This window comes from Centruroides sculpturatus, unplaced genomic scaffold (genome assembly GCF_000671375.1).
Source record: "Centruroides sculpturatus isolate CEXI.00-Female unplaced genomic scaffold, Cexi_2.0 scaffold249, whole genome shotgun sequence".
In the NCBI taxonomy this organism is placed as follows: domain Eukaryota; kingdom Metazoa; phylum Arthropoda; class Arachnida; order Scorpiones; family Buthidae; genus Centruroides; species Centruroides sculpturatus.
Genome location: NW_019384482.1, coordinates 169,576 through 195,437, shown reverse-complemented (window position 1 = coordinate 195,437; position 25,862 = coordinate 169,576). Strand labels below are relative to the sequence as shown.

Genomic DNA, 25,862 nt, shown 5'->3' with positions numbered 1-25,862 from the left:
TGTGTCACCAAGAGGTCAACCACTCTGCAGTGATTGAAGGATATATCCATCAAGGGCGATTGCATGGAACTGGTGAATGACATCTATATCTGCAAAATTCTTTTGTGATATTGTCAAAAACTAGCCAAAAACTACCACGAAAAAACATTCACACAAAAAAGGAATTATGTGATAATAAAAAAGAATTTACTAGACAAAACTGTTTAAAAAACTTTTTTCCGAAACAGTAACGAGAAAAACGCGTGGGAAAATACTTTAAAAATTTCCCATGTTTATTCTCCACAATATCGTGATAGTGTCATAGCTGACTAACCCACTGTACAAAGGTTAAACTGACCGCTAATGTATTCCAATTGATAACTCTCTCTCTCTTTGAAGATCTTGTACTAGAAACTTCATCGTCCTGCGGGATATATAATTAAAATATTTCATTAACTCATGCTTCATATCATTTCAATCCAATGATTAATGTTACTTGTCCACATCCTACTTTCATTTACTCATCCAGTATTATAAACATTGGTACTCAAAAAATTCACATTGTAAATACAACACATTTATAATATTAAATGTATAATTATTTTGATTTTATTGGTACTTTAAAATATTTTTTCATCATAATTTAATAATTTAAATAAGTTTATATTGTAATCTTGATTTGTAATATTCAATAATATAAAAACTGTGGCAAATTCATTTAAAAAATTTTCCTTATTTATTATTAAAATTTATATAAGAATGTTATATACAGTTTATCACAACAGAATCATTTACAGTTTAAATTAGTAAAATATTTTAATATCTGTATCAATAAATATATAGAATTTCTTACAAAATGGATGAATAAGAAGAGGTCATCTTTTTATTCGATTTAAGACATCTGTAAAGAAAAACATTTAAAAATTTAAAAACTTAAATTAATTAGAGATATTTTGTTTTTGTGATAGTCTTTAGGTAATTGTTTATGTTAATTTTATGAACTATTTTAAAATATTTTAAATTGTAGTACATTTTCTGTAACATAAACAATTAGAATTTCTGGTTAATATTTTTATGATAAAATAATATTAACAAGTACTAACTGTATTTTTTTGCACTCTGGTTTCTTTTAATTACTCTCTTATTATCTTCTTGTCTTTGCAATTCTAATGATTTTACAACTGGAAACAATGTGACTAGTTGATCTGTATTCAAATTAGGCTCCAAAGATGGTAGATGTGCTTCTGAATCTTTAAACTGATAGGGTGACAGTAATTTTTCTGATAATCCTCCCAATATTGGTACATCAAAAGGGTCTAGAACATAAATTAATTTACTAGAAAGAGTTCATTTATTGTATTAATAAATGTAAAAAATTTTTTGTACATACTGTATGTTTGCTGATTATTGGAATTTACTTTATTTCTAGATTTCTTCTCTCTGATACTCTAAAATAAAATAGATATTAATATTAGTGTGAAAAAATTTTTTAAAATTTTTATATGCATTAAAAGAATTTGAGTTTACTGATACATTTTTTATTTATAGATTTAAATAAACAGATTTGAAAATAAAATTGGAATCAAAATAAAAGAAATTCTAAATAAATAATTATCAAATGATAAACAGCCTTTTTTTAAGAACAATTATTTAATGTAAAAAGCAAGTTTATCTTTTCAAGATTTAAAATAACAAACCTATAACATATAACAAGAAAACATATAGCCTATCTTTGTCTTATCATTCTGGCTTAAACAGAAAATTTAATTTCTTATGCACAAAGAACAAAGATCAGTTACAATATAGATTATTAACTCTGCTAACCTTATAATAAAAAATAAAACTGTCTTTAGAAGCACACTAGAAAATTAATTTAATTTTTGTATTAAAAAAACCCAACAGTAAACCTTAGTTCACGTTGTTATTAACAAAAACTTCCTGAAAATCCAATTTTAAAATATAATTATAATATTTTAAATATTCATGAATTATATAGTTTTCTAGAGTTTCTACCTTATTACTTTTACAAGTACTGGGTCTAGAATCCACTTTTTCATTTTTACTCAGCTGCTTTGAAAATTTTTCTGATGGACTTTCAATCATTGATTGAAACAATGGAGATTTGACATTCTGGAACAAAAAAAAAGTTATTTTCAATATTGTTTATAATTCAAATGTTTTTTTTGAATTTAACATACTGATTGCCTTGTTATTGTTTACATTGTAAGCACACAGCATTAAATTGATTTGCAATGTGTTTTAAATAACATTTAAAATTTAATTACTAAATTGGAAATAAAACAGACATAAAATATCAATTATCTTCTGATTATAAAAAGTAGTGTTTGTAAAATTAGATCTTTTGAATAAAAGGCGGATGGGAAAAGTAAGCCTGTTTTGTTGCTCAATGACAGATGATTGTTTAAAACACTTGATTGTTCTGTCTAGTTGCCAATATATAGAATAAACAATTGGAAACCTTGTCTATCAAAAAATATAAATAAATTAAATGCCAATTCATTTTCATTTTGATAAAATATATTTTAAGATTTTTTTAAACAGAACATTTAATTTCTAGCAAATTTTAATAAAGTTCAATAATCTTAAAAATTTGAGAATTTTTGATGATTTAAATAAAAAATTATAAATTCCACCATACCTTTAAAATGCGGTCTATTTTAAACAGTTATCGAACGTTTTCGGTCAAATTAACAGACCTTCTTCAGGATCGACGTAAAGAATTTAAACTTGCCAAATCGTAATTCCAAAAACGCACGCTCTACAATCTTCCGAGATTCGATTGCGCACGTTCGATAACTGTTTAAAATAGACTGCATTTTAAAGGTATGGTGGAGTTTATTAATTAATAATGCAGTTAGAGATATAATAAAAAATTATATTTATGAAATTTTAAATTTTCTTTTTATAGTAAAAATTTCTTATAAGCTTATGGTTTCTACCTACAGAGATAATAATAATGCTGCAAGCTTGTAAATAAAAAAAAACAACTGTTAGGCTTAATTTACTGATTTCAACACAAAGGTCTTTGGTTTGACAAATTGATTTAAACTAAATGAAAAAATTAAATTCTACAATAGAACTGATACTACACTGGTATAAATTTCTACCATTGTATGATGTCAATTGCCTGCAAATGAGAAAGCAATCAATATATTAAACATTTTGACTTTGTTCATAATCTTTTAAATTTAAAATTTACCTGTTTGGAAATTATTATATTATTATTGATAATTGGAGGAAGAGAAAAATGAGTAGATGGAAATTTGGTTTCACTTTTTTCATCAAATGGTTCACTAATTTGCCTTTGAACATTGATCATAGATGTGTGTGTAACTGATGGTAAATTTTCAGTTTCTTCCTGAAATGTAAAACATGTATTATTTTTACTTTATCAATTTTTATATTTTTAATTATTGATACATTTCTATAGTCACAAGTTGACCATAAGTTAACCCAGACTTCATTCTTATAATATATCATTTTTTTCTATAACAACATATTTCAATAATATAATTAAAATATTTTCATATATAATATTCTTTATTATGAATTATTCTAACAACATTTCTAATTTATTCCTGTTCTAAATTCTAACACTACTAGTTTTTCACTACATCTCTAATTATAAAATATTTAAATACATATTACTTGAAGCACTTTTGGCCATTCTGAATCCTTTATTGAAAATTTTCTAAATTGCTGAAGGGCTGAAGATGTACGACTATTTGGAACACTTGGAAAATTAAAATTAGAGTGATGTGTTGTAGTTTTAATTAAAGGCACTTCTTGTATTGTTGGTATGAGTGAATTCAAGGAAGTAAATCTATTTGGTGATATTAAACTGGAACCTGGTCTTGTTACAATATTTGATTCCACACTATATGGAAGAAAAAAACTGAATAATAGTTGTAAGCATAATTAAATTTCTTGCTTAAATGCAATTTGTTACCTGAGACGCTGATCTCTTTTCTGAAGAACTTTTGAAGAAACTGTCAAAATACCATCTAATGGATTTCCTACTTTTTCAGGATCCCACTGAGATTTTCTTAAATGTGGTATGGTGGATGGAAGTGATGGTAGAACTTTTTTTGACATTTCCTCTATTTATAAATTAGAAAAGTATAATGTTCATAGAAATTTAACAATTTATAATTATAAAATACAGTTAAATCCACTTATTGTAACCATGGATATTATCAGTCATCAAATGTTATCAAAATATAGCAAAACATTAAAGTTACTTATAATTTTAATGTTTTGCTTATCAAAATCAGAGTTTTTTTTGGTTACATTCATCATCATTATTTTTTAGGCAAACATGCATTTTTTAAGCTGTCTTTTTGTGTTATCAGCTTCAGCATGTGGCTGATAACATGTAACCATTATCAATCATAATCAATGCTTTCAATATTTAAACATTTTTAATTTGTTTTCTCACAATACCATGGATTAAACTGTTGGCATTTCTTCATTGTACACTAGCCATTATTAAAATAGTATGAAAAAATACAGACAAACAATATTGTATGCATTGATAATAACTGTATAACTTGAAGATTATTAATTATAACTTCTTTAGTTTTAACATCTTTTTAAATATCAAGAGTAAATAAAACCCAGAATTTCCATTAATTTTAGTGTTACTATACTGTCAAAATTAAGCAGAATAAATGTTATAAATAAAGAGGAGTCTCCAAGTGATTACAATAAACAGATTCCACTGTATACAAGAAAAACAACTATCATTAACCAATTAATAAAATACCTTTATCATGTTGTTCTTCTTGAATTATGTGTGATACCAAAAGTAACTAAAATAAATGATATATTATCAATGTATAATAAACTTTGATAACTAACAAATTAAAATTTTATATATACCTCTGGCCACAGTTTTTCCATAATTTTATCAAGAACACATTCCCTAACAAAATCAATATTTAAATGATGTAATGCACTATTATCTAAAGAGGAACTTTCTCTGCTTGAAGTATGTACACTGCTTAAAATGATTTTTAAAAAATCAATAAAGTAAAAAAACACATGTTTTGCATTACTTAAATAATTTGAAAAGTTATATACATTTTATGACAGGCAAAAAGTTCTTCATATTCCCCATGTTGAGCAATAGTTTCCTCAACAAATGTTGGTATATTAGTATTTTCATTATTAATGAGATCATTTTCAATTAATGTAGCAGTTTCTTTTTCACTTGGAAGAATTGGTAGTTGTTTTCCTTTAACCTGAAAACTTAAAATTATATAAATTAAAAAAATATATATACATAATCAATATGTTTTTAATTGAAATACAAGAAAATATTTTTAAAAAAGCTTAATTAAAAGTATTTTTATCTGCAAAGAGCCAAATTCATTTAGTCAATATTTTTAAATTTAACCTAGATGAAAATAACATAAATTAGTTTATCATCTAAAAAGACTCCAGCAATAATTGATTGCCTGATTTATTGTAAATTCTGGTTGTTTGAATTGTATGGATGAGTCAATCATTAAATGCAATGTCTTATAAAATTTATTACAATGGAAAAATGATCTTACAAGAAAAATTTTTCAACATAGTTCCTCTGCTTTTCAATACACTGGTGTATAGTTACTCAAGTTCTTAACTCCTAGGAAGATAAATTTTAAACTGACAGATGAAACCAAGTATGCATTACTTCTTTCAAATCTTAGTTTAAAGCAAATTGACAATGACACTTTTTTACTCATTTAAAAAATTTTCCTTTCTTAGTGGTGTATCAGGTTCAAGGGTCCAATTGTCTTCATATTATGCTAAATGTTTTCTATCAATTTTGGTCTCCCAATATCCTTTTGACATCACATAGTTTATCAAACATTTTACTTTTTTTGAGATATTTAATTTTTCTGGTAACACTTGACATCTTTCAAGTGTACCATTTTGCTTTTCTATAAGAAACTGCTTCTAATCAAATACTTAATATTAGTGAGTGATTAATAATATTGTATTAGATTTAGGATTTATACATTAATTTAATTCATAAATTTATGCAGTGAAATACTCATAAATCTTGTTTAGTTTATTCTGGATAATTTACTTAAGATATTACTACTATTTATAAAATTCTTATTAAAGCCATTAGCTAAAGCTAAATGTAAATTGTGTTGTGGTTCTTTTGTTTACTGTCATAGTTACGTAGAGTCCTGGAAACATGTTATACATCTAAATTATAATTTTTCTTGCTTTTTTCTAACATTATGATGATTACATTTTTAAAGAGACATTTTTAAATATAGAAAATCTAGAAATAACATATTAACAAAAAAATCTTTTTAAAGAAATAAACAGAAAAACAATATTAATATTCAAATGATTCAAAATCTCTAACATTTTATTGAAAACAGTTAACTAGTATTTATTAGTTCTATATTTGATAATTCATGTTTTATTTTATTTAGGAATAAATGTAATGGTTTTAATTCTATAATAAAAAAAGACACTAATAATTGAAAATATTAATCATTTATTTAATAAAATCTGATGATAAATATTATTAAAAATTTCAACATAATTACTTGAAATATGGATCAAAGGTTACTTCAGACTGAACTGGAGATGATGATGGATATGAAAAAGCATGAAACTGAATGCTGTTATCTTCAACTTGTACTATTTGTTTTCCTGTAATTCTATAATAATTTTCTTTTATTAAAATAATTTTTATGTAAATTAACATAATATTAGCATAATTATCACCTAAAATGAGGAAATTTTTCAATCCACAACTTGCATTCATTTTTGAGTTCAAGATTTATATCTTCAAATGGTTTATCATCATACATTATTCCATTTATAAATTCTAACATTTCTTCAACTTTTTTAGTACATTCTCTTTCAAATTCCTAACAACAGATAAAAGTAATTATTTTGCATTTGTAATTAGTTTATTATGTTTTATTTTCGTTTTTATGGAAAAAAACTAATTAAATAATTACTTACATCATCACACCATGAATCCACACTTTCTGTGCATCTTGTTCCATTGGTAAAATCAGATGATAATGCATATGTTTCATTTCTGTCTTCTAATTTTGTTGAGTATTGTATTGCATCTGAATCAAATCTGTAAAATTTTTTACATATGAAATTTAATGTCATTATTATTTTAATAAAATCATTGTTATAATTATTTATCTTTACTTATCTGTACTTTAATATTATGAAATAATGTGATTATAATGCATAGTAATCACAAAAAATGAATTATGTACTCCTGAATTGTAACTGAAATATCATCATCTTTATAAAATCATGGTGGCTAAACTGCAATTTTTCTGGATCCTGTAATCCTGTACTTAAACTGCTGCTCCTGTATACTTATGCAATTTCTTTTTATAAACTGGTTACATACTAGAGAAGTTGCAGCTGACGTTTTCATTGTGAAAGCGTGTACGTTGGACGTTCAGCGCCGCTTTCCTGTACGCCTAGAAGTTTGACAATGGTGTTTGAATAGTCAGTGGAATCATGCTCAACATTCCAAACACCATTGTCAAACTTCTAGGCTTACAGGAAGGCGGCACTGAACGTCTGACGTACACATTTTTGTGATGAAAACGTTGTCTGCAACCTCTCTACTACTTACACATATGTGATATTTTGTAAGTATACTGATATTCTTTAGTGTGATATACATGTGAATTTTGAGCATAACTTAAAACTTAACCTTTAACAGGCAACTGAAAGCTAAGAATACATTAATAAAATATCAGTAAAGTAACAGGGGCATTTACTATGAAACAATGGTAACTGTATTATTTTAACTATATATAATATAAAATACCATTCCAATAGGGGATGCAGCTCTCTTATATTTCTAAGGACAATAGGGGGTCAAGACAAGGTTTGACCAGCCTGTTATATAAGATTTTTGTTTCTATAGTCATATACAAAGAATACAGAGGGGCAGAATATGTTGATTGCAGAAATGAGATTGGGAAAAATTAAGACAGTCCTGGAGAAATCTGAAGTGTAAAAATATTATGATGTTAGGTGCAAAAAATGAAATAGTGTTTTAACTATGCCTAAGACATTAATTGGGAAAATTATCCAAAATGTGAGGATCTTGTATCATAAAGTGAAATTAAAACATCGTTTACTTTGTCTCTAATCAGTACAGTCACTCATTACATCATTGCCTACTTATACTAAGTATTATATGCTTGAGGTAGGAATGAGTTAGAAAGTGGACAACTGCAAGATTACATCCTATTCGTGTCACTGGCACGTCGTTAAATCCATCATAATTTAGCCAAATACAAGCACTTTTCCGTGTTGTAAGTACAGATGGAAAGAAAATCCAGTAATTTGGGCCTTTTTTCTTTTACAGTAGAGTGTCGTTTATCCGAAAGTCAGTTATCCGAAAGAATTCCAGTCGGCAAATTTAAATTTTCACTAGTGCTGTGGCGCTGCAATCTTTGGCTTCATCTTGGGCTACTCTAATATTTTTTTTGTTGATGTGTGTGTTTTAGCTGGCAGCACTGGCACTTTTGTGTGGTGTTTTTCTGAGGACTGTGTTGTGCTGAATCGAATATTTTTGATACTAGATTAACTTCTAAAGTATAATTTTTTTTTGTTTTTATATTTTTCAATATATTTATTTTGTTTGTAAAAAATAAAGAAATAATTTTTAATGATACAATAGCCACGATTATTATTTTAAAAAGTTTACGTTAGGCTTAACATCGATGAAAATTCAACGCAAAGTGACACGCAACGGAGAAAAATTTCAACGTGGGATAGGTTAATATATTTTTTTGTACATAATTGGTTATCCGAAGAATAAGTTATCTGAACAACCCCAGTCCCCAATTGATTCGGATAAATGACGCTCTACTATATTTTACATTTGTTTGACAATAAATTTTTACACTAGTTTAAAGTAAAATATATTAACTTAATGACAGAGGTATAATATCAAACAATTGTTTGTAGACTTTTGAAATTAAATTGAGTGATGATAAAACAAAGAGAAATATCTCAAAGCCCAATGTTCATATTAATTGGTTGTGAAAATTGAAAAAATTAAATCTTAATGCTACATTAAGCAGTTAATAATCAAATGATAATTGCTATATCTACATGGTATAATATTTCATTATTAAAGATAGATTGTTATTATGTCTTGTGTTTGCCAATAGAAAATGAAAAGACATTAGGTACATTCCAGTATGCTTCAAACAGCGCATTGGTGAACTGCAATGTACAAAAATGTGTTCAATATTCATCAATGAGTTCACCAGTGCAGCAACCGATGTGCATCACACTCATCTGGACATGGATATGTTGAACTCCAATGAAGCAATATGGCTGCCTGCATGATTATATTTAATGATTTTATAAAATAATCATAAAAATTGAACAAGATGGTTAACATCTATTATTATTTAATCCCATATGTTGTAATTAAATATAAGATTATTTGAGGATAATTTTAAAAAATTTTTAATATGTCCAATTGAAACATATAGGTTCTGTTGCTAGTAGTAAGTAGAAGACTGTGCTTGAAAATGGAGTATGAAACATTATTGTTTTAGTATAGAGAGAAGTTCTTTTAGCATAGCAACAGTAGCAGCGAATGAAAATGTTTTATCATCATCATCATCATCATTTTTAATATTCATCAGTCTTAATCCAAAGTTATTCTGACAAAATAAGTTTGCAAATGCCAATACTCTGAATGAAGTGAATTTATTTAAATATATACTAAAATAATTAGTCTAATCTACGAAAAATTTATATTGTTATACCTTGAATAATTATAATCATCATCTAATTTTAAATCTTCAATTTTAGGAGTCCCATCAATTATTTCAGGTAAAGGATGATTATCAATTACAGATTGTTGTATTCCTTGTCTTTAATAAAAATAATTTAGTAATTAGTAATCAACAATAGAAAAAAAAATGCTTAAGGAACTAATTAAAAAACTTACAGATTAAGTACACTTCTCCGATATCTTCCTGTCATCATGAAATTTTATCCATTCCAATAAAATAAACCAAACTGTATTTTCCTATATAAATAATCTATATAAAAGAAATATTTATATAAACATTTAAAATTACTATTATAAGCAATTACAATAGTAATTATATTTTCATTTACATAAAAATGTAAAATATCACAAATATACAAAATTTGTCTTCTTTTTCCTTTTCCTGTCATTTAAAAACACCAGTGACAATTTCACATACGGAGATGATCTTTTACTTGAGGCTATACCTCCGCAATAAAAAAAAAAAAAAAATGCAAAAGTACATTGGCCAAGTTTTAATTTCATTTAATCATATTTTCAAAATATCCAGTGAAAGTTGCATAACTTTCTAGCTATAATGGGATTTTGTTATAAAAATTGTAAAATGCTAACAAGTAAAATCTTAATTAAGTTCAACCTGTTGCGATATGACATATGACCCGCCTCTATCTCCTGAACCCCTTAACCTTTAACCTCCAAAATTTAATAGCATCAATGTCCCTTATATATACATTATCATGCCAAATTTTGTTTCTTAATCTTTATCCTAATCTGAGATATTAAATAAAATGGATGCCAACACACACAAGAGGAATTTTTCACTTTTTTTTCTTTTTGTCTTTTTTGAATTCAAGGGAAGTCAAAATGTAGAGATTTGCAAAAAAACCCAGAGGATCAAATCTGACGTGATTCCAATACTTTTCTTTGTTGTGTGTGCATAGTAGCTGGAAAAATAAAACACAAATGATGCAAAAACTAATACAAATTATAAACAACATTTTACAATATCACGTATCAAATTTCAATGTACATTAAAATGACATTGGAGTTAATCATTGTTTTATTTTGAAATAAATATAATCAAAAACAGTAATTATTATAACACTCTAAAACATATTGCTATGGTTCTTCATTCTAATAAAATAAACATTTTAGATTGTCAATAATTCACAGAAATACTGAAAGTATATATGAGAACTATCACCATTAAGATTACTCATCTTAAAAATATATATTCTGCAAGTCAATGGCTATAAATAAATGTAGAACAATTTTTTAAGTTAAAAATTTATATAGTAGTTACAAAAAGTCAAATTTTGATTTTAAAAAACCATTTCAAATGTCAGCTTTTCAAACAGTTTTCCACATTCTAGATTTTATAGTTTGTTAATTATATAAAAGTGCAGATGTGTTATAATTTTCATTTATTATTTGTCTATTCTGTAAAGATAAAGATAATTAATGAAGAAAAATGATGTTGAAAAATACTTGCTGATTGTAGAAATAACTTTTTGGTATATCCAGGAAGGAAAAAAAAAAAGAATTAGAAATTATCTTCATAACCCTTCAACAGCTTAAGATTTTTTGTGAAATTATTAATTTTCTTACACTGTAATTTATAGAAAAGTTTAAAACAATAACATAGAAACAAATCATTTTGTATTATGTTACTTTTCATCATTTAGCCTTAATGTGAGACAAATCATTCATATTAAAAGTATAGTATATGATGTAAAAAAAGTTATTCTTATAAATGATTAAATTCATTAAATCTTTTATACTCTTAATTTGAAATGGCTATGGTCATCTGTTTTATCCAAGTTTTTGATTATCCCAGATACTATCAGTTCACATTACTTCAGATAATCAAGATTCTATTGTATTTTTAAAAAAACTGAAACAATTACAGGGTCAATTATAACAATATTTGCATACATGATTACTACTTGCAGTTTTACAATAAAAAGAAATAAATAAAAATACACAATAAGTGAGTGGATTATAATTGCCTTAAAAGTGTATTGATGTGCATGTTCTTGACTTGCTAGTTAATGCATATTTCCATACATTGGAAAAAAATTAAATCTTTTGCATTTAAGCATTCACCTGCTAACTTCTGTTCTTCTTTAATAATTGTATTCACCAGATACTTCCTAAGACGAACAATGTTAGCATGAACACTATTTACATTATATAATTATACTAGGAAGAATTTTGCTCAGCAAATATACAAGCATAAAGTATAAAATTGCATTGATGTGTACACATCAATGCAATTTTAATGCAAATATAATCCATTCAGTTATGTATTTTTATTGTAGAACTGCAAATGGTAATCATATATACAAATGTTGTTATAATCAACAGTTATTTTGATGTGTTTAAGTATACATTTTTTTTTTTAGTACAGTATTTGTATTTATTTATTTCAAAGGTTAACATTTTTATGTTCTGTCAATTACACTGAAAATGTTAATTAAAAATATAAAATAAAAAAAGTCAAACATTCCTGTTTATGGTATGATTGATTGTTTAATATTATGGTTCCTTACCATAATAATATGCTCTGCTACTCATTAAGATTGTGAAAGGTTTCACTAAAATGAATGACAAGTTTGACTTTATGCAGAAGTACAATAAAAACTCCATAACATGAATCTATTGATATAGATTTGGATTAATTGTAATAAAATATACTCTACCAGAAAGTATAATAAATTTAACAATTCACTAATAATGATTAAATGAAAACAAGTTAAATATATACTGTCATTATAGTATAACCCTAACAAAAACCCTATTCCACCTACTTTTGGTTCACCCTGTATTACAATTATTCAACATAACAATTAACTTACACTAAAAACAGTAATATATTGTGAATAATCCAAAATTATTTTTTTAAACAATCATAATCGATTGATTACAATAATAAGATTGTCTTAATACAAAATTTTTTAGCAAAATCATGCTCATAACAGAAGAACTTCACTACTGTTGTGCAAATTATATGCACAGATAAAGATGAGATAAATGTTTTAAATGAGGAGTGTATATAATTAAAACAAAATGACTTTTATTATGTAACCTCCACTTTAAGGTCCCTTGCCAAAAAGGTTATTTCAATGTGTTCTAAACAGAATATGATAAATGCTTTAGTTTCTAAAGTTAAAAAATCATATAATTTAAATATGTAGTATTGAGATTGTGTATAAACATTCAACATGTAAAATGAATGTAAAGATTTAATATATTAAATACACACTTAAAACATTTCATGATTAACTTGTGTATTAGATTATGCATTGTGTAATGCCCATTCATTGATGTATTTTCTTCATATTTCATAATAAATTTCATAATCATATAATAAATTAACATTATATGTTCAAAACTGTCATAATTTACACGTTTCTAGGAAGAACCCTAAAAAATTAAAGGTATTTAATAGTTAATTCAAATTTTACCAAATTATTTTCCGTTTAAACGTAAAAAGCAAAATATCAATAAGAGATTCATCCATTCTCCATAACTTCCTTTCGCCATTTTCCATATTGCTGGATGTATTTCCGGTTATCGATAAGATGTAATTTATATCCTCAAATGGATTTTATAAATATTAAATTAATGTTTGATTTTAAAGTAAAAAAAATAATAATTAAGAAATAATCTTGATTATTTCATATTAAAAAAACTATATTATTATTATTATTATTATTTTGCGAATTTTTTATTCACCAGAGCACAGGAAATGACGTTTTTGCTGATGGTTGAAAGCACTTTTACTGCCAATATACTAATCATTTTGAACTTTTATTTTTAAACGTATATTATTACTTACAGTATTCTTAACTATATTCATTAAGAATGTTTCTACTGTTTGTCCCTTGTTTCGTACTAAAATTTTCATATTATACCCGCTCTCCATGCTGCTGAGACTTTACTCGACTCTAGTTTATCGCTAATCCTTCCTGGTTTGTCTTATGTATTTGCCATGCTTCAGCATATTTCAGACGTCTCTTGTCCTGGATCTTCTGTATCATTTTATCTCTTTCTCAATCCACTATGATCTCTGTCGAGTCTGCTATAACATACGTTGCTAGTGCTGTTACTGGCTGTTCGATCTGTACGTTCCTTTTATGCTCTTCTAGCATTTCTTCCAACGATCTCCCTGAACGACCCTGCGCATTAGATTAAAAAATTGAAATGTTTAAATGTTCCAAAAGAGAATTCGTTATAGAAAGCAAAATCAGAATCATTCGATTGTTCTGTTCTTGAGGAAGGCCATTCAAAATAACCGAAAACGTTTGGAAAAATTAATTAAAAAAAGGTTGCATTTTAAAGTTTTTCTTTCGAGGTATGAGTTGTGATAAGATTTACCCTCCGAATGAGGGAGTCGCCACCACACCCAAAGGGTAGCCCTCTCCTGTGCGAACAATAAATGTCTAATGAACCACCCCCCTACGCGCGACCCTTCGCCAGATACAAGCACCTGAAGATTCGCCTACGTCATATCCGGTCATGTGACATCGTCGTCAAAAGGCAGTCTACCGTGCGAAAAAATTTTAACGCGCAGTCGCGAACACCTTCCTTAGGTCTCTCTGTCCTCGCGCTTCCCCGCTCAGGTCCGCGTCACTCGCCTGAAGTCATCCGTAGTCGCCATCTATTGCCTGTAAATACAACTATACATTATTATTTATTAGTCTTACTTTGACCGTATTTCGAACCCGGGTCTATGTTGACTGTAGTCCAAGCCTTTCTCCACTAGTCCAGCACGTCCTCTTCCTAGAAGCATTTAGGAACTCATATTTCAGACGAACTAGCTCAAGGGCAGCACTGCGCATGACAGCCAAATCACGTGGTCGTTCCTCAGCCATAGAGATATAGCGCACTCCGCGGGCCAATCTGGCGCGGGTCACGTGACACTAACCGTCTTCCGAGGCTCCGAAGGCCAATGGGGTGCCGGCCGCGGGTCACGTGACACTCGTAACCGTTTCCCGCCGTTATATAAGCTGTACTCCAGATCCTCGCACCCAGTATTTGTTAATAATTGAAAACGTTAAAATCAAAACATGCCTTATTCATGTGATGTTTCGGCGTCTCCCATTATGGATCCCGCCAAAATATTCAATAGTATAACATCATATAGCTTTCTTCGCTATCTCCCCACCGAAGAGGCAGCAGAGAAATTTTTCCATCTCGTGGGGCTCGTGCTACATCCGGACCTAACCGGTTTTTTCCGCCATGTCCTAAGTGCGGAGGTAAGCCTTTCCTCGATTCCCGTGTTTACACGAGTGCTATCTGCAGCTTTCTGGGTTAATGTTACTAGTGGTTCGAAAACGACGTCGCTTCGGTTAGGTTCGTTTCGTTTCTGTTACATTAGCTACATTTTTATCCCTCTGGACCACGAACCGTTGGAAGTACGGCCATTTTGAAACCATAGATAACAGTAACCGCTATCCTGTTTCGATATTTGACCACGCGAGTTAATAGTAGTAGTATTGGTAAACATTAACTGCCAATATTCCTATTTACTAGTTTTTCGATAAGTTATTCGATAAGTTATTGCTAATATTTTTTGTGCTCTGATGTAATAATTATCTTTTTCAGTGTGTTTCCTCTCTGATTACATCTATGGTGAGAATTTGACCAGCGTTTTACAAAAGAAGGGACGTTTAGAAGAGACTGAAGCTAAAATGATTGGTGCCCAAGTGGCTTCAGCATTAATTTACATACACGAGAAAGGTGATTTTCGTAATTCTCTTTGTATATTTATTTAATAAGTGCGTATTGCGCGATTAAATTGTTTTGCTTTGACAGGAATCATAATCATTCACAAGGCGTTGGCTCTAACAACATCACATCTCAGATTCTTTAAATACTATGACACACACCTTATGTGTCTGAGAACCAATGTTTATTGTTTTACAAACGTTTTCAACCTGCTCTACCGACCATCGTCAGGTTTTCTGAATTTTCTGGAACGTTTTTTGTATTGGTTCCAGGATCAAACGATTATGTGAAAAGAAATTCAAATTTTTATAACTGTTCGAACATCTCGTCGAAATGTCAAATATATCAAAACTGTAACAAATAGTATAAATATGTTAAATTGAACTAATTAAAATACACGGAATAAAATAAAATACAAACATAATTATGTATATTGTGTTGCTATATCGACAGAGTGCACGTTTCGTATTATCTTTTACTGCATTTATTTTTAATTAGTTCAATTTAGCATATTTATACTATTTGTTACAGTTTTGATATATTTGACATTTCGACAAGATGTTCGAACAGTTATAAAAATTTGAATTTCTTTTCACATAATCGTTCGATCCTGGAACCAATACAAAAAACGTTCCAGAGAATTCAAAAAACCTGACGATGGCCGGTAGATCAGGTTGAAAACGTTTGTAAAACAATAAACATTGGTTCTCAGATACATAAGGTGTGTGTGTCATAGTCTAACAAGATCATGTAAGAGCAAAAAAGTGCAGTTGATCGATCTTGGCCTGTGTACAGTAAGTATTGCACTTATCCTAGTTTTGCTTGAACTATAGCTATATAAAGACTCCTAACTTTCTTTTTTCAGTATAAACGAAAACCGAACGAGTTTTGCGGAACTCTTCATTACCTGTGTCCTGAAATTCTTGAAGGAAAACCATATGGTGAGAAACTCAATTCGTATTTAATTAATCATTGTGTGAGGTCCGGAAATAGCGTTAACAAAAAAGAAAAAAAAAAGAACCAAATGTAAAATTCGTTAAGATCGATAGTAAAGAAAACAAGTTGTAAAAGTGTCGAATCGGCGACACCAAACTTCAACGTCGACGCTCATAAAGGATAGCGGGAAGAACAAAATTTTAATTAAAGAAAATTTAAAACTTTAATACGCAGTTTAGAAAGCAAAACGAAAGCAGAAAATGTCAAAACGAGCGTGGGTGTCATAGTCATCGATTAAATGCGATCAGAGTCTAAAGGAAGGTGTCGAATAGACCACCTTCCACTAGCCGACCTTTCCCGCGACCGACATGGAGCTCCATTTAAACTCGGAGACAGGGAGACCAATTAGAAAGTGCGGAAGAAAAATCTTTCCAATTAGCGACGATTCGGTCACGAAAAACTTATAAAAACTCCGACGTCAAGGACAGAAGGTGGCCTCCTCTAGTCTACCTGTGGTGTTTGTTCACTCTCCACTCGTCGTACTTCTGTTCATTTTTTTTGTGCTGTTTCTCCCGACTAAGAACATTACAGTGTTGCCACCCCGGGGCCCTGTCAGCGTTGGACCGAAACTTAGATAAGAAAGGAACTTCTGAAGACAACTCACAGAACTCTGAACCCCAGGATCTTGATAATTTTATGTTAGCATATTCGTCAAAAATAAACGGTTTCTTTGTGAAACACTTATCTTTCCTGCCTCCTCAAAACCGCCACCCAAATACGAATAGACCTTAAGCCATCCGGACGGTAGGAAATAAACCCCCCTCCCCCAATTGACGAAACTTACAGTGGTGTCAGAGAAGTGGAATTTTAAGTCCCCAATTTCCATCAGGTCGGCGCGCTTACAATTGTATTTTGTTGACTCGTGTAATCAATGTGTTATTTTCAGATTCCTACTGCGATTGGTGGGCTTTTGGTTAACACGATATACCAGATTTTAATCGGAAAAACACCGATGGCGAGTTATTTAGAAACAATTATGGAACATTATGAATATGATTGTGAATATTTCAAAAGATTGACCGTTGCAGAAAGAATCAGATGTAAGCGACTATTATTTTTGAATTGTTGACAATAAAAAGACACGATGATTGATGCGAAAGTCTCTTTACAGTTGCTCAAGGCATCCAGGTGCACTATCCTAAATATTTATCGATTGATGCAAAGAAGTTTATTCAAGATTTATTACAGAAAGTGAATTTATAATTTATAAAAACCGTTTTTCCACATGATCTGTTTCAAAATTATTTTTTACTGCATTTTTAAACTATTAAATGGTTTATTTAAACTTATTTGAATGTTTGAGCTGTTTTCTGTTTTCAATTTCTAAATTTAATATACTTTAAAACCTGCGCGAACGCTACTGAACATATTTACCTGCTTAACGGGTTTGCGTTTTGAGCTGGTTTTATTTATAACATCGAAAATCTGTCCGTTTTGAAGAATGATTGTTTTCAGGTGGTGAATATGTTTTTCGTGAAACTTGTTTTCTTTATGAAAATTATATGGATTATTTTAATTTTGAGGTAAGTTGATTTAATTATAATCTATAACATAATAAAAATACAGTTGATTTTATTGCTCTTTGGTAATTATCTTAAGTAAGTTAAATACAAAGTTAAAATAAATTAGTAACGATAATTTGAATTCACATTTTATTCAAATACTCTTCCAAATCCAGCAAATATCTTCAAAAATATTCTAAACATTACATCATAGATGGCTCCATTTTAATATAGGCTGCTCGCAATTTACATAAGAACTAAAATATTTTCTGACAATTTATTGTAGATCAGTCTACTCAATGAGGTGTTGGTCTTTATGAATGTATAATATCGATATGTCAATATGTAACGTAACGACCAGAAAGAAATTTCACCTTTATTATCACATTTTGGTATTGTGTTATTAATACTCATTATCTAAAACATGATATTGTGTAGATTTGTACAAAACAAACCACAATGTTTCAAGTTTAAAAATAAATATAGGCCTATACATATTTAATACAATTTGCCCTTAATTACACAAGATAAGTTCCATAAACTTGTCACTACAAATAATTAATAATAATAAAGAACATTTGCAAATCAGACTTTAAATACACAGGATAAATAAAAAGTTTTTAAATTTGACGTGATGTTTATGCTAGTGTATTTCGTTTCGTACGATACCAAAAAAACAACAACAACAAAAAATACAAATGAGTCGTAATATATAAGAATTCTATCAAGTGTTTCTGTAGTAATAAATAATTATTGTAAATAAATTGCATAGATGCATTTAATTTTACACATTCAAATAGTTCATAAATTACTGCTGTTGAATATTATTGTGTTTTAGTATTTCGTAAGGCAAATAATCAGTATTTATTATAAAGGAAATAACACTTAAGAATTGTTATTATTACAAATAAGAGATAAATGTGACATTTGAAATTTGTTATTATTAATCAATTTTATGTTTAATTCTTTAGCATGGCAGGCAGAGGCCTCAATATGGGCCAACTGCCCAATGGTCCGAATTTGGACCATTTATACAAGTCGATGAATATGGAAGGATAGTGGAGATGCCTGGATATGGGTCTCCGGAAGTATTTTATGATTACCGTCCACCCTTTCAACAAGGCGCTTGGTACGTTCCAACTGAAGTACCTGATTATGCGCCGCCTACTCAAACATCCGAGTATGATATGGCGCCAGAAGTTACTCAATATTGGTAAGCGCCCGAGTACTATCAATATGGTTCGTCGATAGAGGAAGAGAGGAGCGAACCTCCATCAAATATTTTAGAAAATCAATCAACAGAAGTGCTCGAAAATGAGCAATGCTTCTCACATCTTTATTATCAGCACATTAACGGTATGTGTCCTTAATTTACAGTATTAATTAGATAGAAATATGAAAATACAATTAACAAATAATATTAACAAATTTACATGAACTGAAATAAGTCACATGGCTGTTTTCTAGGTGGAAACTGTAAGAAAAAGCCAAGATTTTTGGCCGATATTGTATAGCCAATATCTGAATGATAAACACTAGAAATCATAGAAAATATATAGTTTCAAATACATAAACAAAAACTAATAATAAACTAATATTATAAACAAAATGTATGGACACAAGATGCAAGTAGAGAGGAATCAATGTACCATCACCCCAGACTTTGGATGTTCTTATTGATATGTGAACAGCTATTGTCGATACTGCAGTTACGTAATCTACAAATTGAATATTTAAAAGACATTTTACTCAGAATGTTCATTAAATTGTATCAAGAGAGATTAAGCTTTTGAGTATACGTTAATAAACATCCAATTGTTTATTTCGACCGGGTTCTCTTCAGTAATATTACATTTTCAGTTGACGTTATGATCAAAACAATTTACACTTTCCAGGCAATTAATAATGTCAAATCAAATTGCAATATTCATGCTATGTGGCAATAATAGACTTTTACTAAATTTTTAGTTCTGTTTTCGTGGATTTGCAATAGAATAGTTTTAAAATATATTTCGACAATAAGGATTTCATCTGTAAACTATTTGTCATTACCTTTGTTTCTCTCTTTCAAATTCTTATATAATTATTGAATTCACGCAAAGAAAATTTGACGAATTGCTGTGTTTATTGTGTGTACTTTTATTCTCTAGTTTCTGATAATCAAATGGACGATGATAATAGAATTAAATGTTCCTCGTCTGATCTAAAAGATATTAATGCGGACGATTTCGATAAAAATTTAAATGTTATTCCCATCGACGAACCTGAAATGGAAACAAGAATCACAGAAATAAAATGTGAAAAAACTACTGATGACTTAGAAGAAAGTAAATTGTCTTCTGTAAGTTACAATTCAATCGAAATAATTAAAAATTAATCTTAGAACTCTTATCATTTAAAAGTGTAAAATTTAAAAACCATGACAATAATACAAATCTAATAGAATGTGTTAATTAAAATGGCTGCAAGTTTTTTATTTATTATAAATGAAAATTTTTCTCATTTATTAAAAAAATATACGAATATTGTAAAATTATTCTATCAGAAATCAGAATTTTTCACTTACAGGATTCCGATGACATAAAAGGATTTTATTTTTGTTCGTCAGAGGATCAAATAACTCCTTTTAAACGCAAGAGAAGACCATTGAAAACAGCATTTGTATATTTAGAAACATATTCTTTGGCCAAAGGAACCATCAAAGAAGAAGAGGAATTGGGCCATGAATCGTCCGAAGATGACGTGAGTTCTACCAACAGCGATACTGACGTCACGTCCAAATATTCATTAGAGAGGTTGCAGCCGACGTTTTCATCGTGAAAATGTGTACATCGGACGTTCAGCGCCGCATTCCTGTAAGCCTAGAAGTTTGACAATGGAGTTTAGAACGTCGACCATGATTCCACTGACGTTCCAAATGCCATTGTCAAACTTCTAGGCTTACAGGAATGCGGCACTGAACGTCCGATGTACACGTTTTTCCGATGGAAACGTCGGCCGCAACCTCTATTTGCATTAAGTGAAGAAGTGAAAGTATTGGATCAAGGTGAGGTCACAAAGATATTACAATGAATTATCCGATTCATAGATTAATTTGTTTAACGATTATTAAGGAATGATTTCATGTTAAACTCATTGAGTTAAAACCTCTTTAAATTAAGAAACTTAACATTAATTATCTATCCGCAGACTTTCACTTGTCGTAGGTCATTATATTCAAAACAATTCAAAAAATACAAAATTAATTTCAAAATGCATAATACTACAAAGATTTCATGTATTTCGTCAAAAATAATTAAATAGTAACAAAAATAATTATCAAAAGTAACAAGTTTAACGGACATTAAATAAAAATTCACCGAAAACATTATTCAGGTGGAGTAAACAAACGAATGAAATGATCGCGAGAGACACAATGTTCTTATTTATGACATAATTCGTTGTTCTGCAGTGTACTCATTTCTGATATTAAATTTAATTGACAATTAATTTATCCGTCAAAGTATATGTCGAAAAATTTTCTACAATTTTTAAGCATAAACAATATAATTGTCTGAATTTTACTTTTCCGGCTGTTATATTTTAATCTTTCAGTGTTTTTGAAATCGTTGTGTTTTGAGACCCCTGTACACGATAAAGTCAAAAAATTTATTCCCGAAATATGTCTGTGTGGCTATTTCGTTTTATATCTCGGGATAGATAAACGTTACAAACCGACATTTGCACGGTAACTTGTATAATAAGGGACATTGAGGCGATTCACTTTGGGTGGTTGAAGCACGAAGGGGTGGCAAATAGAAGTAGGCCTCGTGAAGAATCTGTCTTTATGAAGTTTTCACACCTTATAACATTTACAATTTTGTATTCAACTTATTTGTATTTTGGAAATTAAGCTTTCTCTGGATTCTGACAGGGTGTGACGTTAACAGATAACGTATAAATGTAAGATAAAACGCTTGTAAACTGAAACATCAAAAAATAAATTCGAGTTCTCTTGATATGTAACACGACACTTAAATATAATTTATTGTATATAAACTCGGCGAGATTATCATCATCATCCGGCGTATTTAATACAAGTTTTAGTCTGCGCTTGTATACTAAGTTACATAAAAAACAGAAAATTCGTGGAACGTAGGCAGATTTTTGTTTACAGTGGGAGATGAGTTGAAATTATATTACCTCACTGTTTACACAATGGTACTACTTTCTGACATCCAGTATACAGGTTAATCCTCATACATATATATTTCTATATCAACTTATTAGCCGGGTTAAATGTCTTATAATGAATGTGTTTGAATACGTTTACGCATTGTGATATAAAATTACAAGATAAATTGTTAAATGATTACTTTGTAGAAACTAATGAGAAGAAAGAAACGATGGAGGAAAACAGAGTTAATTCAATCGGAAGCCGAAGAAAATTCTTGTGGATCTTCACCCAAGGTGGATCAGTGACAGATGATGATGGCAGAGTAAGAGAATATTTTTATTATTCCTTACTTTACACTTATTATTGTCGTTTTTTAAAACTTATACTTTTAATATTTAAGATTTTCGTATTTTTCGCTATGTCTACAATGATGCTATAGACTTTATAACTCCAATGATTTCATGCTATTATTTAAAGTATATTTTCAAAATTGAAAAAAACAAATGATTATACGCATTAAATATTGCTTTGAGAATGATCAAAATTAGGAAAAGAAAAATTAAGATATTAAATTATTGGAGAATTTTGCGTTACAAGCGAACATTTAATCATTTCTGCTTGTCGTTCACAAAATCCGTTTAATTTGATTAAAGTCCTTTTGTAAATGTTTTGCATTTAAATTGTTTTCATATTTATCCATTTTTGATAACATTTAATAATCTATTCATAATTCATCAGGCGTTATCAAACACGTTGGACACTGGTTTTGAAGCTTTAAAATAATTAAATTGTAATCACTAATTAGAAGCCGTATAACTGTTTAAATATTACTGAATTTCTTCGTGTAATTTCTCTTTACGTAGACAGTTTAGATGGAAGAAAATATAATTTAATTAAGTAATAAATCTTATGTATTGCAATTAATTACTTGTCTTGTTAAAGATCACCCCGAAGAACTCGGCTTCAACTGTACTATTTTAGATGCCTTATTTTTTTTGCATTTATGCAAGAAATCGAACATATTTTTAGACCCTTCTAAAATTCTCAATGATAGTTGATTTTCAATGATAGATTTAGTTCTCCTTCGTATTAAAAGTTGACACGGGGAGCGCAAGCGCATATGTTCGCTCTATTCAAACTCTTCGTCTTAATGTTCGATTTTATGTTCGAATTCATATTTATAAATGACTCTGGAAGATCCAGCTTATTTTTGGAATTAAGTAAACCTGAAGAATTTAGAAAACGTTCGTTATTCATCACTTAGTGGTACTACGCACCGGTTAGTGGTTGCAGCGAGTCTTAATTATCGTTATCCCGGTGTGGTAAGCAGATCTCTAAAAATTCTCTAATTAGTCTCGGAAGAAGGGGCCTAATTCGGTAAGATTTACCCTCCGAATGAGGGGGTCGCCACCCCCCCAACGGGTAGCCCTCCCCCGTACGAACAATAAATGTCTAATAAACCACCCCCCTACGCGCGACCCTTCGCGAGATATAGCCCTCCGAAAATTGTTGTACGGGTCACGTGACCGCATGTTAGCCACAATTTACCCTGCGAATGAGCGGATCGGCGACCCCCCCGAATTGAAGACCCCCTCCGTGCGAACGAAAAAGTCAAGGGAACCATACCCCTGCGCGCGACCCTTTACGAGATATAGCCCTGTAAAGAATCGCCTACGTCATTTCCGGCGATCGGGATCGACGAGTCGCGTCGTTCTTTCTACTAAGCTTTTCGACCGCTAAGCCTATCGACTTATTCTAACGTTACTGCAGTCTAATTCGGAGTTAGGTCCTTTTCGCATGACCCCGCGCTCCTTCTCGACCTCGGGAGGGTGTAGGGCCCGTCATTCGCCGACACACTGGGTATCGCTCGCCCGGTCGGCTACAGTACTAAGCACCGCTAAGCCTATCGACCTATTCTAATGTACTACAGTCTAATTATTGCCGAGTTAGGTCCTTTTCGCACGACCCCGCGCTCATCCTTGACCTCGGACCTAGGGCCCCTCATTCACCGACACGCTCGGTTTTGATCGCGGTCGGCTAGTACTACGCGCCGCTTTCGCGGCTTGTCCAAAACACCTGACCTACCTCTTCGGAAGTGACTGTCACTAGTTAGGCTAATAGAAAACCGTTTTGAAACCAGATTGTACACTCACCTTCAACAGCGTCTCCTCCNAAAATGACAAAAAGTTCTAAAATTTAAAATTTAAAGAAACTTTAAAGTAAAATTTTTCAAAAATTAAAAATTTAAAAATAATAAAGATAAAAAGAATTTTACACGTACGCTGATTTGGACTTTCCAATTGTGACTGGCAAATTTGTGGCATTTTTTCTGATCTTTGACTTCAGAATTTTGTCGTTCTCGATTGTCTCGAAAAATTGTGACTTTTTCTCGATTGTGTCTATACGATTTGTGACTTTGATCTTTGATTGTGTCCATTGAATGCCTGCTGATCACAGAAATACAAAAGGCAAAAGAAGACTTAATATAGAAAAAAATAGAACGGAATATTTATGAAAAATTGTTTGAATAACGAAATTTTCTACCGAAATTTTCATGATAAAAATTGCGTTAAATGAAATATATTATGAAATGGTAAGTAGAAGTATTTTTAGGTAAATACAAATTTAATAAACGTTGTTAAGCATTGTTCATCATGTTCGCACCAGCAAAAGGTGTTTTTTTTTTCTTAACTAAAATCTACCGATAGGGGACACTCTCTCTTCGCGCGCTTTTACAAAATGGATGTAGTGTTCGTCTGGCGAACGTGCTTTTTTTTTATGTGCGTGATTAGTTGTTGTTGGTTCGCGTTAATCCTGAATCTGTGTATCATTTTGTTGTACCTTCTGTGAATCCACAAATAAATTCACCAGCTGTTTGCTGCGTTATGGTCCACTTCGTAAGTAATCGCACATCGTTTGGTCCGTCGAGGCGGATATAGCCGCCGTCTTGTGTTTTATGACTTCGAATTGCAACTACGAGTTAAGGTAAGTCTGCCAACGCCTATTATTTCTCTTACTCTTCAAATGGTAATTATGCAGTTTAAGGCTTGTACACACTAGGCGTTTTTCAACGCGCGTTAAACGCTCGTCGAACGCCGAGCTAACGCGCGTTAGGTAAGCGACGCGAGTTAGCTAAGCGACGCGCGCCGCGATGTCGCGCGGCCCGATTTTGGGGGGCTATATCTCGTGATGTGTCGCCCGTAGGGGTATGGTTCATTAGGCATTATTTGATCGCACGGGGGGGGGTCGACACTGTGGGGGGTTCCCGCCCCCCTCAGGCAACACTAGATTCTTACCCTAAGACAAAATAAATTCAAGTTTTTTAATTCTTTTAAAATATCTATAAAATCCTTTGACGATGGTTGGTCTCTTTTAGATTTCATCAATAAATAGATCAGTATCGAAATAATCGTTCTCCATTTCAGCACATATATCTCAAAGCGCTCAGCTGACGCCCGCAAAACGCGCGATCACATGTACGGTAACATGGCAGCACATATATCTCAAAGCGCTCGGCTAACGCCCGCAAAACGCGCGTTTTAACAAAAATTATAAACGCGCGTTTAACGCGTGCTTGGCCAAAAGCGCGCGTTTGAGTGTGTACGGCTACATAGAACTCTTGGTTCTTTAAAACGCGCGTTGAAAAACGCCTAGTGTGTACAGGGTCTAAGACACACCAACC

At 30.4% G+C, this 25,862-nt stretch overlaps 2 protein-coding genes and 3 long non-coding RNA genes across 8 annotated transcripts in view; 3 read left to right on the top strand and 2 right to left on the bottom strand.

The window, feature by feature from the left end:
- Positions 1 to 713: 713 nt before the first annotated feature.
- LOC111621464 (protein FAM149B1-like) lies at positions 714 to 14,621 on the bottom strand. 4 transcript variants are annotated; one of them, XM_023363615.1, is made up of 17 exons: positions 14,503 to 14,596; positions 13,635 to 13,974; positions 9,971 to 10,064; positions 9,786 to 9,893; positions 6,979 to 7,102; positions 6,736 to 6,881; positions 6,555 to 6,668; positions 5,083 to 5,250; positions 4,882 to 5,002; positions 4,766 to 4,811; positions 3,950 to 4,100; positions 3,649 to 3,877; positions 3,200 to 3,358; positions 1,993 to 2,109; positions 1,370 to 1,427; positions 1,083 to 1,295; positions 714 to 880 (listed from the first exon to the last, which is right to left on the bottom strand). In XM_023363615.1, the coding sequence occupies exons 3-17, from the start codon at positions 10,006 to 10,008 to the stop codon at positions 855 to 857; spliced, it is 1,818 nt and encodes a 605-aa protein (XP_023219383.1). In that variant the 5' UTR covers positions 10,009 to 10,064; positions 13,635 to 13,974; positions 14,503 to 14,596; the 3' UTR covers positions 714 to 854. The 4 variants fall into 4 exon arrangements, with proteins under 4 accessions (XP_023219383.1, XP_023219384.1, XP_023219382.1 ...); XM_023363616.1 differs by lacking the exon at positions 13,635 to 13,974 and having other exon boundaries at positions 14,503 to 14,621; XM_023363614.1 differs by lacking the exons at positions 13,635 to 13,974; positions 14,503 to 14,596 and adding an exon at positions 13,261 to 13,556.
- A 202-nt stretch (positions 14,622 to 14,823) lies between these two features.
- Positions 14,824 to 15,796, top strand: LOC111621466. Its single transcript, XR_002756080.1, has 3 exons — positions 14,824 to 15,054; positions 15,404 to 15,538; positions 15,614 to 15,796. It is a non-coding gene; the product is annotated as an uncharacterized LOC111621466 (long non-coding RNA).
- A 335-nt stretch (positions 15,797 to 16,131) lies between these two features.
- Positions 16,132 to 19,374, top strand: LOC111621462. The gene is made up of 4 exons (XR_002756078.1): positions 16,132 to 16,320; positions 16,392 to 16,467; positions 17,409 to 17,562; positions 17,634 to 19,374. It is a non-coding gene; the product is annotated as an uncharacterized LOC111621462 (long non-coding RNA).
- A 676-nt stretch (positions 19,375 to 20,050) lies between these two features.
- LOC111621463 lies at positions 20,051 to 22,503 on the top strand. The gene is made up of 3 exons (XR_002756079.1): positions 20,051 to 20,365; positions 20,593 to 21,070; positions 22,387 to 22,503. It is a non-coding gene; the product is annotated as an uncharacterized LOC111621463 (long non-coding RNA).
- A 1,791-nt stretch (positions 22,504 to 24,294) lies between these two features.
- The window catches only part of LOC111621496, a 4,435-nt gene continuing 2,867 nt past the window's right edge, over positions 24,295 to 25,862 (bottom strand). The window contains exon 2 of the mRNA XM_023363652.1: positions 24,295 to 24,369. Coding sequence (XP_023219420.1) covers positions 24,295 to 24,369 — 75 coding nt within the window. The remainder of the gene's footprint in view (positions 24,370 to 25,862) is intronic.